The sequence below is a fragment of the Phocoena sinus genome, chromosome 7, assembly GCF_008692025.1.
Source record: "Phocoena sinus isolate mPhoSin1 chromosome 7, mPhoSin1.pri, whole genome shotgun sequence".
Classification (NCBI taxonomy): Eukaryota; Metazoa; Chordata; class Mammalia; order Artiodactyla; family Phocoenidae; genus Phocoena; species Phocoena sinus.
In genome coordinates, this window is record NC_045769.1 from 90,214,119 (window position 1) to 90,230,219 (window position 16,101).

A 16,101-nucleotide genomic window follows, 5' to 3' on the forward strand; every position below is an offset into this window, starting at 1 on the left:
CGGCCATGGGTCACGGGCCCAGCCGCTCCGCGGCATGTGGGATCCTCCCGGACCGGGGCACGAACCCGCGTCCCCTGCATCGGCAGGCGGACTCTCAACCACTGCGCCACCAGGGAAGCCCGTGGCTGCTATTTTAGATTGTGTGTTCAGGGAAAACTTTGAGAGGTGAATTTTAGCCTGAATGAAAGAAAAGTGAATCCTGCACAAATTCATTGCAAAGCAGAGGCATTGTAAGCCCTAAGATAGAAGTGTGTTGATGTGTTGAACTAGTAAGGAGGCTGGTGGGGCTGCAGTCCTGTGAGCCAAGCTGGCTGAGAAGTAAATTCCCTGACATTTGGGTGGAACTTGACTCCTTATCTTCTACTTCTTGGGCCGTATGAGTAACTTGGCAGCAATCAGAGAAGCCCCAATCTTTAATTCTCTCTGCCAACCAGATACGACTGGAGGCTTATCTGATGGTGTGACCCAAACCTTAATATCTAAAGGGTCTGAATCCTTGGTCATACCTCTCAGACTGGGGTTTCTGCATGTGTCTTTTCAGGGAAAGTACTAGAAGTCTCCTGATTGAATGACTCAGGTTCCACACATACTCGTCCCTGGTTGTATAGTATGAAAGCATCCCTACCTCCTCATGCTGCTCAGGGTCATACTGGTTTGGAGGCTTCTCTTTTCACCTGCTGATCCCTAGACACAAGAAGTGCAAAGTCTTTCGGCAGCAGCTGTAGCTTGTAGTTCAGTGGGACCCTTGCCACGATCCTTTGGCAAAAGTGTATCCCCTTTGCAACCAGGAGCTCCAACCCTACAGAATCCAGAGTCGCAGGGAAGGAAAGCACAAAATCCTCCAGTGGGTCATTGAGAGTATTGGTTTCATCTTTTAATTCTTAATGCACTATCCTCAGAAGCAATCACTGATCTGATTTTTATCACCATATGTTAGTTTTGCCAATTCTAGAAGTTTATTTAAGTGGAATCACACAATATGTATTCTTTTGTGTCTTCTTTCCCTTCAGACAATATTTTTGAGATCCATCATACCGTTGCATGTGTTAGTAGTGTGTTCCTTTTTATTGTTGAGTAATAACCCATTGTGTGAATATACCATAGCCTATTTATCTATTCTTCCATTGATGAATGTCTTTGTATATTTCTAGTTTGTGGCACATATGGATAAAGCTTTGGACTTTCTTGTACATAGCTTTTTGTGGGCATAGTTTTCATTATTTAACTTTGTGATCTAATCATCAAATTTCATGCATTGGGATAAAACAACAGCAACAAAATAAGACATATATTGTGGGATTTATAGGAAGACATTCTTCTTCATACATGTCTTAGAGACTTCGTCATGGCAAGCATTCATTCAATTTGAAGTCCAAGGGAAGGCTGCAGGCCCACTTAGTCACTCACTACATTTCCTGAAGCACTAGAGTTTCCTTTTGTAGACTCCTATCCAATTATCTACTAGTTTGTCACAGTTTTTCTTTTAAGATCTAAGAGGCTTGAAGCTCAAGGTAATATAGCAGGAGGGAAGGATATACACACACACACACAAGATATACATATATAGAGAAAATTGTTCTACCTCTTCTTTGATAATTGGAAACATTTCAAGTTAGCTACTTCAGAAAAAGTTTTGCCCTTGATCTACCCTTCTTAAGATGTTCTATCACTAGCTTTCTAAAACTATTTCATTTGTATTCTCACTGAATCAAAATTTCTTAAGGAGTCTTGTTTGTCTTTATCTCCCTAGGATGTATTACATTTTTCAGAATGTCTGAGCCTACCTTATTATTATTTCTTATTAAATTACATCTCTCTTCACTTACTTGATAGTGCAAGCTGATATGGGATCTTTTTTTTTTTTTCTGTTTCATTGTAGTTAGTTTTCTGATATAATCTTTAACCTCTCATCAGCATAAGCATGGTTTAATTGAGGTGAAAAAATCACCCTTTGCCTGAGCTGTGCTCTAAGACTGTTTTTAGTCAACTTGTTCCTCATTCTGCTAAGAGCAAGAATACTATTTCTAATATGTACCCTCCAAAGCCTAGCTTATACGAATACCTTCTTTGCTTCAAGGTTTTGTTTGTTTGTTTTTCAAGTATTTCTTCATTCCTAAAATGCAAACTTTGTGGTTAATATAGTTCTGGTAAAATTTTGCTGCAATTGTTGGAGCTTCTTAGTTTACTGAATGGGTAGAATACTGAGTGTTATCCAATTAAATTATATTAAAGATTAGAGATTTTTGACATTATCAATCATAAAATCTTCTGAATCTATTTAGGAATGATTATTAAAATGAAGACTTCTTTTCAAGCTGGTGGAGCACTGTTTAACCTTTTGCTATGGAAACTTTCAAATAAAAAAAAAAAAAGTAGAGGGAAGAGTATAATGAACTCCCCCTACCACTCCACTCCATGCCCATCACCTGTATCAATTCATGTCCAATTTGTTTCATCTAATTCAAGTAAATTCAAGACATCATATAATTTCATTAAGTTGTACTGAACAATATGAGACAAATACTATATGTTTTTGTGTGTAGCTTGTCAAACACTGTTGTAATTTTAAATATTCAAAATGTCAGAAAGTGCTGACTTGAGCCTAAACTTTGTGAAATCACATTTAGCTCATTTAACTAACAGTTGATATATAATGAAATTTATTTTAAAATGATAATTACTATAATGATATCCTGCTACCTTAATTTAATATTTTATCATAGGAGGGAATATATAGTTTCATTAATAGGACACATTGCATATTCATTCTTTAACTGATTCAATAATCAGCTAAAGTATTACTACCTTAGGAAATTATTTCTTATCCTCTGAGCAAATTATATTTTACATTACACTTCTTTGCTCTATATAATACTCTGATTTTAACAGTATTGTTTCTACCATTACTTTATTCAATTTGTATTGTTAATTGAATATTACATGTATTCAAATATCATGTATGGAAAGCTGGAGCTAGACATTGTGAATCCATAATGAACAAAAACCAGGTTCAATCTATTGGAAAGGAAGATGCATAAAAGGGAGCTGTGCAATACTCTGAGTTAAGTACAACTATAGAGATAAGTACAAGTTATTATGAAAGCAACAAGGAGGATGATGAACTAGACTGGAATAATCAAGAAGCCTTCCTGGAGGAGGAATGCATGAGTCTTAATGTCTGAATAATAGTTTCCTGGGTAATGAGGTGCAAAAGAATTGACAAAAGAAAAGGCATAGAGATGAGAAGTGACATGATGTGTGTGTGTACTGAGAGTGAGAGTGAAGGCAATTACAACTAGGGCGGTGCTGCTGGAGTCAAGCCTGAGGCAGGAAGTGTACTAGACAAAACCCAAGAAGTAGGACGGGCTGAATCTTTTCAAAGAGGGAAGCAAGGTGCATGCCCTGTAACTGAATAATGTAGTCAAATATAGGGGAAAACATATGAAAATTATTGATATTTAATTTTTTCTTGTACCTTTTAAAAATTTATATTTTTGCATGTTGTATATGTGTTTACATGTATAATGGATTAACATATATTATGTAGGCAGAGAGAGTGAATACTCAAATTATTTTACTCATCAGAAAAGTTTGGAGGCCACTGTTCTTGATCATAGATGTCCTCATATGACTTACTAAGGAATCTGAACTTCATCCGAGGTCATGAGAAACCTAGGAACATGATCAGTGGTAAGTGAGAAGGTCTGATTTGCATTTTAACTAAGTTGCCCTGATAGTTGTGAGAATGGGTTTGAGGAGGATAACATTGTAGGAAGGGAAACCATTTAGGAAGCTGTTGCAACCATTCAGAAGAGATATGGTAAGGACCTGAATGAAACTGTAGTGGTACGTGCAGATTGAAAAAAATAAATAAAAGGAGTTAAAACATGCGGGACTTGGTGATTCACTGGATGTGGTGGTAAGTAGATGCAGAAGGGATCAAGGACAATGCTCAGACCTTTGGGTGATGAGGAGTCTGTTCCTCCCATCAACTTAGAGCACAGAGTGGATTTAGGGCAGCTCTGGTAGGTTTATCTTCTGACATATTGACTTTGAACTTTTTTATGGCATGAAGGCATGCAGCCATGCTAGGTTATTCATTCACTGAGCTTTTATATCATTACAGTCCAAAGTAATGCACTGGCTTCTCAGGAGCTAACTAGAAAGATTATATGGAGCCTTCCTTTTAATGTACTCTCAGTATAGGTGGAGAAACAACTGTGACTTACTATAAAATGATATATAGATGATACATAGATGATATATAAAATGATATATAGATATATATAGATGACTACCAAGTACTTACAAGAGGGTGATTGGTTCTCTGGAAGATTGAAGGGGGCTTCTTGGTCATTTTGGTATCCCCTAGAATACACGTAGCCTTCAAAAGTATTAATATACATTTTTTTTAATTTTTAGCAAGAATTTGTTCATTGTGCTTTTTTCTGAAAGCTCAGAACACATTTTTTTTAAACATCTTTATTGGAGTATAATTGCTTTACAATGGTGTGTTAGTTTCTGCTGTATAACAAAGTGAATCAGCTATATATACTACATCCATCCCCACATCTCCTCTGTCTTTCAATCTCCCTCCCGCCCCTCCCTATCCCACCCCTCTAGGTGGACACAAAGCACCGAGCTGATCTCCCTGTCAGAGCATATTTATATACTGTGTTTTATTATTATGTTAGCTACGACTCAATAGCAGTAAAGTCAAACTAGAAAATAATTATATCATAAGATTCTTAAACATCTATCTGTCATATATGTGATATGCGTAGACATTTAAGACAGCCATTGAGGACAGAAATTTTATTGATTTCTTTAACAGTGTTAATAATAACTCTTTTCTATTCTGAAAAAAAATTTCTTTTGGCCTGCCGTTTTAAGTACAATAAACACTGACAATGTCAAGTAATCTTTAGAGCAAAGTTTCTGTATAACTTTTAATAGTAAACTTAACTTTGCCTTCCTGAAAATACGGGATGTCACTATGCATCCAAATCAATGTAACTTTTAATGTAAATAATTCATAGCTAGTTGGCTTTGAAAATATATAGCAACGCCGAGTGTTTGCTTTCAATAAATTTTCTACTGTTTTTGTTATTTCCTTGGATGATAATAATTCACATTAGTTGTTTGTCCTTTTAGAGAGGAAATATTAAAATATTTTCTGTCTAGTTTCACATTTATAAAGATGGTAGTATGTTAAACCAAAACCACATTAAAACTTCAAAAGCATACAAAATTGCCAAATTTATTAGTTAGTATACCTTTCATTTTGTTATATACTCTGTATTTTTAATTTTAATAGTTGATACTTTATTATGTATATTATGCACTAGGCATTAAGTACTGTAACAAAGCATTTATTTCTTTATCCTCACAGCAACTCTATTATTCCCAATTTACATATTGGGAAACTGAATGGAAAGGTTAAGGAACTTTCCCATGTCATAGAGCCTTTAAGTAGTAGAACTGGGATCTATAACTCAGGAAATCAGGACACAGTATGCAAGATGTTAGTTATTATGCTACATTCCTCTCTTTAGTAAACTTCTTAAGTAAGGAAATTTTTTTTTTCCACCAGAGGTAATGAAGAAAAAAAAAATCCAAACTTATTTGCTGGAAAATCCTCTGTGTTTAAAGTTTATACTTCATCTTTGTCTGATTTATTAATTTGAGGTATAATATAGAAATCAAGCATTTGAGGAACAAGATTTCTGTCTTTTCCCTATTCAAAAATAAAAGTGGTACAGAGTGTCATTGTTTTCTGAAACAGGTTGATGGTTTCCTGAATAAATGTCTGAGTAGGTGTCCCCTGAAGATGTATCTACTCAACGTGCTGTCTCAATTTTACAGCTTAGTTCTGGAAGTCTAAAACAGAATAAATTAAAACAATTTCTCCTTGGAGCTGCCATCGGTCCTCTCCAAATGTGAAAAAGAGGAGAGCGTGACAGGACATTTTAGTTCTCATATGTTACCTGAAAGTCAAAATTAGGCACACAAGGGCTGTGAGAACTAACTTAATGCCTATGAAAAACAGCACAGTGCAATTGCTTTGAAGAGAAAAAACAGTGAATGCTTAAGAAAATGTGAGAGATTCTTTTTGTTACCCTGAGAGGAAACCGTTCAAAACCTGAAAATGGAATTGCTTTTATAATAAGTATGTTTAATGCAAATTTCATTCAGGACACAAAACCTAGGCAGGCATATATTTCTTACTTGATAAAAGAGTAATTTAAAAGAGAATGTACATTATCTAAGGTTTCATAACATTGTACCTTAAGGGGATTAAGATATCTAAAACTTTTGAAGTCTGCAGATTTTATTTTATTCACTCACAAGATGGAGTTCTTGCTGATTTGTTACTGTAGGAGAATTGCCCATTAGTGTTTGTATTGATTTGCCTTTTTCAAAATGAAAGAAACAAATGTAATTCATTAGCACTTTATTATTGAATCCCTTTTAATATGGTATATCAAGAACTTGGATCATTATTAACCTGCAAAATATTTGAAAAAATGATTTCAAAATTGGAAAAGAATAGAAAGTACAACTTAATTCTTATCTGTTCCCAGGCATCTGATAATTTAGAACTGGCTGTCATCACAGCTTTTGCTCACAACTCTTCCTGAAATGATCTTGTTGTTCCCCCACTCCTATTACGGAGGTGATTGCATTTATTAAATTGGTTCTTTCTCTAAACTAGGTTTCTAGGAACTATATTGTGCATCTTTCCTAATCCAAATGCTCTCCAGTCTTCAAGGATCAGCCAAAGCCTCATTTCTTCCATGAAATCTTCCCTGATGACCTTGACTTCGACCTTGCTTTCCTCTCAGTTTCTATAACATCATAGTCTGCTCCAGAGGTTTCAACTGGTGCACCATGGCACAAAGTGTGCCAAAAATGGGGCATGACTGGAAAGTAGCAGCTGCACTGGTAGTACTAAACCTTTCCTTTTTATCAGACAAATTACTGGTTAAACAAAAAGAGATCTCACTCTTTATTTATTTATTATTTTATTAAAATTATTTACTTATAAAGAATATATACTATTACTGTACATGTTATGACTAAATACATTATAAAATATATACCAAATAGAAATTTTAAAAGCATAAGGGACAAAAAGTAAAAACTACAATTTTAACATTTTCTTGCACTGCCTTGGATTTTCTTAATTTTCCAGTTGTTCCCTAGAGTGTGTTTACTCAACTTTGATGTCACTTGTCTATAACATATGACTTGCTATATTAAAACATGTATATGTTTTATATATATTATATATATATATATAATACCTTATCTAGTTCTAAGAATCATTTTATGTAGCTTCCCAAAAATGCAGGAATTTCAATGAGATGAATAATTAAGATGGAACAAATGAGTGCCAAGAGAAAAATTAGGGAAAAAGAAACATGAAATGAGAGATAAAATCACATTGTAAAAGTCTATATTTTTGCTAGAAGTTTGCAGCAAATTTAATTTTTATATTTCTAACAACCAGTTTGGGAAGAGGAACATAATCAATTTCAGGGCTCACAATGTCTATATAATCAAAAACAAACAAACAAAAAAAACAAACCAAGCAAAGAATACATACCTGTAACCTAGGATACAAACATTCAGTAAAAGCCAGCTTATTGGGAATGGAGAAGGATCAAAGCAAAGTAATCTCCCTATGAGCTACCTTATAATTTGACCTGATTCAGGCATAGATTGCAGAACAGTAATTGCTAACAGATCTGGGGCCCGTGGCATATCAGAATCAAGTAAACAAATTTTTTTTTTAATTATTTTTTTTTTCAAGTTAAAGCCCTCCCCAAACTGGAGAAAAAAAAATACCTCCCCCAAAGCTGATATTCTGGAGGTTATATCAAGCTCTTTTCTCCCCCTTCTCCCCTTGAAAATCCCTTTGGCAAAGAAACATTAATAACAACGAGATTGTAATGGGGGTTACGGTGCGATGTGGTGGGGAGTAGCATTTTATAATAGAAATCTCCTTCTCAAGATCTTGGACCCTGTTAATTAACAAGTGTTTTTCTTCTTATCTGTACTTTTGACAGGTTAACTAGTAATTCTCAACCTGCAAACTACCCCAGACTAAGCAATTTATATATATATATATATATATATATCTTTTTGGGGTTTTTTTTAACATCTTTATTGGAGTATAATTGCTTTACAGTGGTGTGTTAGTTTCTGCTTTATAACAAAGTGAATCAGTTATACATATACATATGTTCCCATATCTCTTCCCTCTTGCGTCTCCCTCCAAATCTCTGAGGCGTGACTGCATCTTCAGTATTCTTTTAAAACTTCCCTGGGCAATTCTAATGGGCAGCCAGCCATTTGAGAGCTAAGAAATTTAAATTATTTAAAGGCTGATGTGTTGCTGAGAATGGGAGCAATGATTAGAGAGGGCTTCTTTTTGATGAATGGCTAACCAGAAAGGGGCGGGGATGATAAATTGAGATGAGCGAGAAGGGGAGGAGCTGAGGAAAAGATGTGAGGCTGGGCCCCAATATGAAGCTGCCACTGAAAAAACGCACGTGGTGGGGTGGCCAGGGCACCTTTTAGAATAAGGACATTTGATTTTCAATTTGAAGCTTTTATGTTATGATAATAAATCTTCATATCCCATGCCTCCATGAATTCTACTGCACTGTTTGTATTTCAAGCTTGTATGTATAGTTCTGCACATGATATGGGTGGGAGAGTAAGACATGGATTAAGGAGAAAAAACTGAGTCCTGTATCTGGGCTGAAATGACACAAAACAGAAACAAAATATTGCATTGATACACATGATGATTGGAAAATGCAGGAGTGATATGATAAAGTGTCTTCTTTCCAAATATTAGAGAAGATGATTTTTGAAAGTATAAAAAACAGAGTTTGAATTAGAAGTAACTGTCATATCTGTCAAAGTTTTAGAATAAAAATCAGTTTGGAAACCATAGTCTCAGCTAAACTAGAGGAATTAATGGATGTGGGGCTTGAAGGCAGCCTTTGAGAATGTAGAAACTATTTTGGGGCCTCTCTGTTAAGGTCACTGCTGATAAGTAGCAAAAAAATGAAAAAAGTTTAAACAGCCAGTAAACACATGGAGAATGCTTCTATTTGACTTTAAAATGAGAAAGGTGTCAGCAACCAGTTCATCTGAAAGTGGTAGCAAATATTTGAAGTCCAAGTAAGAGTTGGTGGTTAGAGTGGGGCGAGGGACATTGTTCATTTTGATTACGGCAGAGTTAAAAGTGCAGGTTCACTATAATCATTGACACCAAGAGCTTGTATTGGCTCCATACAGCCAAATCTTATTTGTATATAAAAACAAAAGCTAAAAATATAACAATAAAATCCTGACAGCTTCCTCTATAAGGTAGTAAGGAGTGTATCTGTTGACAATTGTTGAATAGCCATAGGTAAAACATTCTTTAGAACCCAACACTGAAGTTTATCAAGAAACCAGAACACACTTTATATGGAATTCTCCATAAGTTAACTTTTGGGATTGAGCATAAGTGTCTTTATTTTTAAAGTATGGGATAGAGTATAATGGGTCCAGCAGGATAGAAACAAAAAAACTGAGTAGATAAATTGAGCTAGTCAAATTTGTAAATTTTAGTACTTTGGAATTGTCCTTAAGTAATTCTTTTTGGAAATAAAATTTTATTGGAATAAGCCATGCCCATTTAGTTACATATTTTTATTTATTTATTTATTATTGATGTGTAAGTTGATTTACAATATTATGTTAGTTAACATAGTTAGATAACATAGTGATTCAATATTTGTATAAATCATACTCCATGTAAAGTTATTATAAAATAGTGGCTATAATTCCCTGTGCTGTATAATATATCCTGTTACTAATCTGTTTTATACATAGTAGTAGTTTATCTCTTAATTCCATACCTCTATCTTGCCCCTCCCCAGTTTCCTCTTGCCACTGGTATCCACTAGTTTGTTTTCTATATCTGAGTACATTTCTGTTTTGCTATATACATTCATTTGTTTATTTTTTAGATTCCATATTTAAATGATAATACAGAGTATTTGTATTTCTCTGTCTGACTTATTTCACTAAGCATACTACTCCAGTCATTTGCTTTTTTTTATCTAACAAGGTAAACACTGTGAACCAAGGTAAATAAGCACGGTGGCTAGTTCCTGGAAATAAGAGAATCTAGAATTTCTTGCATGTTCTTATGTAGTAGGAGGTCTTCATGGTTGAATCAGCCAGATATGAAGAGGGTGGTGGAGTTCAACAGTAGTTGTAGAAGGTCTATAGTGTAGATTATTATTTCGGGGAAAATTGTTTCAGATAATTAATTAATATATTAATGTATTAAAATAAGCCCTACCTACTAAAGCCATCCTATGACTCAGCAATTCTACCTCTGTTTATGTACCCAATAGAAATGACACTGTATGTCCTCTGTAAGACATGGATGAGAATGTTCATATCATTGTTCATAATAGCCAGCAATTGAATACTATCTGAGTGTCCAAAATAGGTACATAATTTATAATTATATGTTACTTATTGTCATATGTCTTAGGATAGTTTATATTAAAATTCAACTCCAGAAGTAAAATCTACGATTTCAGGGACTGTCATGTTCAACACCGTACTCCTATGCCTATATGGATGCTTAGCATGCACTAAGTATTATGTAAGTATCTGTTGAATGAGGATAATTAAAGTTAAAAAATCATATTTTGGAATAAGTTTCAGAACACAGTTATGATAGTCTTTCTTCCCTTTCTGTCTTTATATGTATTTCCACTTTGTATCTTTAAGGTTTGTTGTAAAATTTTATCATCCTTCCACCTTATTCTATTATAATTAAAACACTCTTGACCTACCTTATGTATGTTTTACAGATATTCCCAGATAATTAGAAGACATATTCTTATATCTTAGTGAAGTCATTCCATTTAGAGCATGGAGGTGTGCAATGTGTATGTGAAAAATAAGGAAAGGAGATTTGGATGAGAATGAGTGATTTAATTATTCTATCCTCTTGGTCCTCCTTAATGCACCACTGCATGATTGATTTGCTTGCTAATATCCCAAATATAAGTAATAAAGAATATAAGGAAACACCTCCGTTCCTTCAGTGCTGTAATCTAGTGGATTTGACCATGTAGAGATAGCCTCAGCATTACAAATTAATCTATTATTCACATAGTGAATATTCATGAAATGCCTACTGCACTTGTGACTGCCTTGGTAAATGTTGGGTCTATTGCAGTCCCTACCTATGATATATCTCACAGTCAATTTCTAAGAAGAAATGCAAAGATGCAATTTCAGCTCAATATGATAATAAAAGTATACGCAAGATTTAGTGGCATATGTGAGAAAAAAATGCTTCCTAATTATACTAAATAAAATTTTGCAGGACTGGCAAAGCTATTAGAGAGAAATAGAAAAGTAAGGGTCACATAAATATTTAGTGTCCTTTTTTTTCTAATACTTGTTGTTAACGTCTTCTTTGAACTCATAAAAATGCTTGTCTTTACTACTTATATGCTGCTCCTGCTACACTATTGTGAATTGTTAGTCATTTTTCATGTGCATACCTTCTGTTCCTTAATTAGCTTATAAAGTTTCTCACAGTAAGAGCTTTGTCTTCCTTGTATACCCTCCCAACCAGTCTTTGCTACAGCACACCACATTCATTCATTTATTCACCAGATGTTTACTTTGAGCTTACTATGTACCAGGCACTATTCTAGGTGCCAGGGATCAGGCAGTGAGCAAAATTAAGTCCCGGCCCTCAAAGAGATTATATTTCTGTGAGACAATACAGACACTAAACCAACAAACCAATAAATATGTAATGTGTTTGACAGTAATAAATGCTACAGAGAAAAATAGGTTTTGTAAGGGAAATGGAGCATGACAAGGAAATAATTTCTGTAGAGAGTAGTCAGGGAAAGTTTCAGTAAGAAGGAATACTTGAGCTAAGACAGAACTGTGCAGATAGCTGGGAAAAGAACATTCCAAGCAGAAGAAAAAGTGATGTAAAGAACCTTAGGCTGAACAGCATTTGGTTTGTTTTAGGAAGAGGAAGTTCTTATTACTAGAGGGGGGAGAGTAGAAGGATAGTAGGTGAAAGAGACTTGAAGGATGTGGGTAGATCTTGAAGGTTTTGGAAGGAACTTTACTTTTACTTTACAGTTGGATGAGATGGAAAATGATTAGAAAGTTTGAGTGGAGAGGAGAGAAATTATCTTATTTACTTTTTAATAGGGCGATAGTGGACCCTCAGTAGAGAAAAGGTTCATGAGCAAAGGGAGTCCTGAGACAAAGTGGAAGCTGGAACTAAGTTAGAGGTTATTGCAATACTTCAGTCAAGAGTTAATAATGGCTTGGATTATGTTATAAGTGGAGAGTGTGAGAAGTGGTGGAATGAGGGATCTGATTTGAAAGAAGAATAAAAAGACAAAATATTTGGTTATAGGTTGAAGATGAGAGTAGTTGGTGATGGATTAGATGTGAAGTGTGAGGAAAAGTGATCAAGGACAATATGATGGTTTTTTAGCCCAAGAAACAAAGGATGGAGGTGCCTTCCATCATACCACCAAGGCATGGGGAGCTGCCATATGGAAGACTGAGAGAGAAGTACGTTTCAGGTAGAAATCCAAAATTTGTCTTTTGCAATCAAGATTGCCTTTTCTTACATACAAGTGGAGATACAATGTAGGCAGTTGGATATATGGATCTAATATTAACAGAAGAGAATGGGACTCTTCATATAATACTTAATATTTATACAAAAATGATGCTTATTTTGTTGATTGACTCACTCTTTCAATCATGAAAACATATCAACTGATAGTTTGACAAAATTGGAAAAATGAAACAAGTCCTTGCTTTCCAGATATATATTTGAAAATGGTATCTCTGCTCTTATTCACGCAAGTGTGTATCTGACTTAACCATTGTTGGGAACAGGGGCTATTTGGAATTTTTCCCCAGACAGGTAATAGAATTTAGACTATATTTCATTTGAAACAGAATCCCCAAACTTACTGATAAATGGCTTTATTATGCTAATTGCTTTTTCTTTATTTCCATAGTCTGTCTGTGTGCCAGATGGAAATTATATTGGTCTTAAAGGATTTGTTCTTCAAATGGCCATGTAGGTCACAACACAAACAAACACTTACTTAGTTGGTGGCAAATTTATTATTTAATGATTTGTCCCCAGTGTCTTTCTAGTGGCTGTATTTAACATCATTGATCTATAATTGCTACCCTTTATGCATATGCATGCACATATATTTCATTTATAGTCTTTAGGAACATTTTTCATTCAAATATTCAAAAAGCACTGTTATTTAAAGACTCTATGATAGCATAGAGCCATTCTTCAAGTATTCTTAAGCCCATTTGTACAAAGAGAATTTGAAAAAGAATGCACAGGGTTTGTAGTTGACATTTGGGAAACTAGTATCTCAGAAGGAATAATTAGTTGATAAGGTATTTTTAAGGCTTTATACATTTTGAATGACCTTATACATAAAACACCCTTGATATATTTTAAATGCCTTTATGTTTCTTTCCATTCTCTCTCTACTTTGAGACTTTGTTGATTATCCCCAGTAGCATTCTCTTTATATGTAGAGAACTCAGACATAAGAAGAGATGTTAAAAGAAAAACTGTAGTCCAAAGTAATTTGGTTTGATATCAAGGTGCAGATCATGAGGGATAAATATTTACTGAGTTAAAATGAATAGGAAAATGAAGAAAAAATAAAAAGGATGTGATAGACTGTTTCCACATATATTTCAAAAATGCTTTAAAACATTTGACTAGGTTCTCTCATGTGGTTTTTAATACCTTTCTTACCATCTTTGTTAGTAAATTTCCTGAAGAACACTTAAACTCCAGCACACCAGGTTGATAACCCCCAAAATGCTGATGCAATGTGCTCCTAATACATATATTGATCCCTTTTATAGTGTGTTTGTGTATGTTTTTTTTTCTTTCTGTTTTATCCATAGAAAATGATACCATCTACTGGACAGACATGGGCTTCAATAAATTAGCCGAGCTAAAAGAGATCAGACTTGGAAAGAAGATATCATCACCAATGGCTTGGGAAGAGTGGAAGGGATAGCTATTGACTGGATGCTGGTATCATCCATGGCTTTCTCTGTTTTTGTTTCACACCTATATTGTTAGTGGCTCAATCTGCTTCATAAAAATGCTGTTTCTGACTCATAACAGGTTTTTTTTTGTACTTCTAGCCACAGGGGTAAATAGCCTCTTTTGCTTTTGGCTTCCCTCTTTCTAATGCTTTTGAGCCTTTGGATAAGTGTTTTTATGTAGAAGTAGATATGTAGTATTAACTTTGCCCAGATCTCCTGAGAGCCCCACGAGGCTGGTAAACAAAAGTGTTAGAAGTTCTCTTTTGCCTGAAGCTAGTAGAAAATGAAAATACAGCCCTTCCTCACGTGAGAGAAATTTCAATTTATTTTTAACATATAAACGTATCACTATATGGTTTTAAACCACAGACATGTGAGATTAAGAAGTATTTGCATATTTATTTATAGCTTTCTGCTTAGGAACTGCACATATAAAAAAAGAATTAGGAAGTAAATGATTTCTTAATAGTCATGTGAATGTCAGAAAGTTAATTTTCGCTGAATTAATAAATAAGTTTTTCTCATTAATTGTATTATAAACATGTTTGTATTTCTTTTAGGTAACATATATTGGACGGATCATGGTTTCAACTAATTGAAGTTGCGAGACTCAGTGGCTCTTTTCGTTATGTAATTATTCCCAAGGCTTGGATCAACAAGATCTATAGCTGTGCACCCAGAAAAAGGGTAAATTTAACGTTTACATATATTTTGGGGATTTTAAGTGACTTAAATTTCGTTAAAAGAAAAATCCAGAAATTGATATTAATATTTATTTTTAGTCATAATGTCTGAAACAAATCTCAAAACTATCTTAGCTAAGCAGAAGGAAAAGTTTATTTTCACTTTGTCATGTATATTTCAGTACATATTGATAGGTTCATATTTATTATGCCGTTCTTTAATGTGTGTGTAAATCCAAATGATACACCAACATTTTTCTAGATTATCAATTTAAAGTTCTGCCCTAGAACTGTTTACATATTAGGTACTCAATTATTTGCCGAATGAATGAAAGAACCATTTGATAGCCCAAACTCGTTCTCCAGTATTTCTAAAGCTTCAATTTCCATTTATGTATCTATAATTGCCATATCAACATGGTTCATCCCAAACTTTTTTTTTTTTCCTTCTTTTTCTTCTTGAGATTCAGATAAGTATGTCTACCTGTCTCTTGACAGTACCATTTTTCCATTTGGACACCCAAACTGTACATATCTAACACTGAAATGAATTCAAGCTGACACCAAATTCTGCTGATTTTTTTTCTTCCAGATATTATCAATCTACCACCCTCCATCTTCACTACTCCACCCTGATTAAATCTGTTTTTGAGCTACAACAGATACCCCTGCAATAAGTTCCCAATGATCTTCTAACCTCACCAGAGTCCAAAATTTCTGTTACGATCTTCTTAATCAGGCCCTATGTAAATTTTCAGCCTCAGACTCCTCCTGCCTCTTTGCTATCTCAGTCTCTGTTGGACTTCTTAGTTTTTTGAAATGTTTTCAAATATTTCCATTCTCTTCCACTCTCAGTCTTTGAACAGCTTCTTCCCTTACCTGCAATGTTCTCCTCTTACTTTCACCTTGATAAATTTTATTTATCTTCTCCTGGTTTTACAAACAGACATTCTGTTATATGACACCAAAGCACCCAGTACTTTCACTTTTATAAATTATAGTTGCTTATTTATATTTATTTGCTTTACCGTACTATGCACTGTTTTTCACTGGACTGGGGAATGTCTGTATTCTTTCGTAAAACTCGATAGAAGAGCCATGTGTGTTTGGTTTATTTCTCTATCCTCAGAGGGTACAGTGGTGGTAAGGAATAAGTTGTGGACTGATACAATAATAAAAAGCAGTCCTATTATAAAATTTATATGATTCCTCACTATTGTGTTTCTTGCAATAATAATTTCTA

General features: G+C 34.4%; 1 protein-coding gene across 1 annotated transcript in view; it reads left to right on the top strand.

Annotated features, from left to right (window-relative positions):
- The window catches only part of LRP1B (LDL receptor related protein 1B), a 1,461,391-nt gene that overhangs the window by 954,205 nt on the left and 491,085 nt on the right, over positions 1 to 16,101 (top strand). Inside the window, 5 exon segments of the mRNA XM_032636635.1 lie at positions 14,029 to 14,067; positions 14,070 to 14,156; positions 14,730 to 14,765; positions 14,768 to 14,819; positions 14,821 to 14,862. Coding sequence (XP_032492526.1) covers positions 14,029 to 14,067; positions 14,070 to 14,156; positions 14,730 to 14,765; positions 14,768 to 14,819; positions 14,821 to 14,862 — 256 coding nt within the window.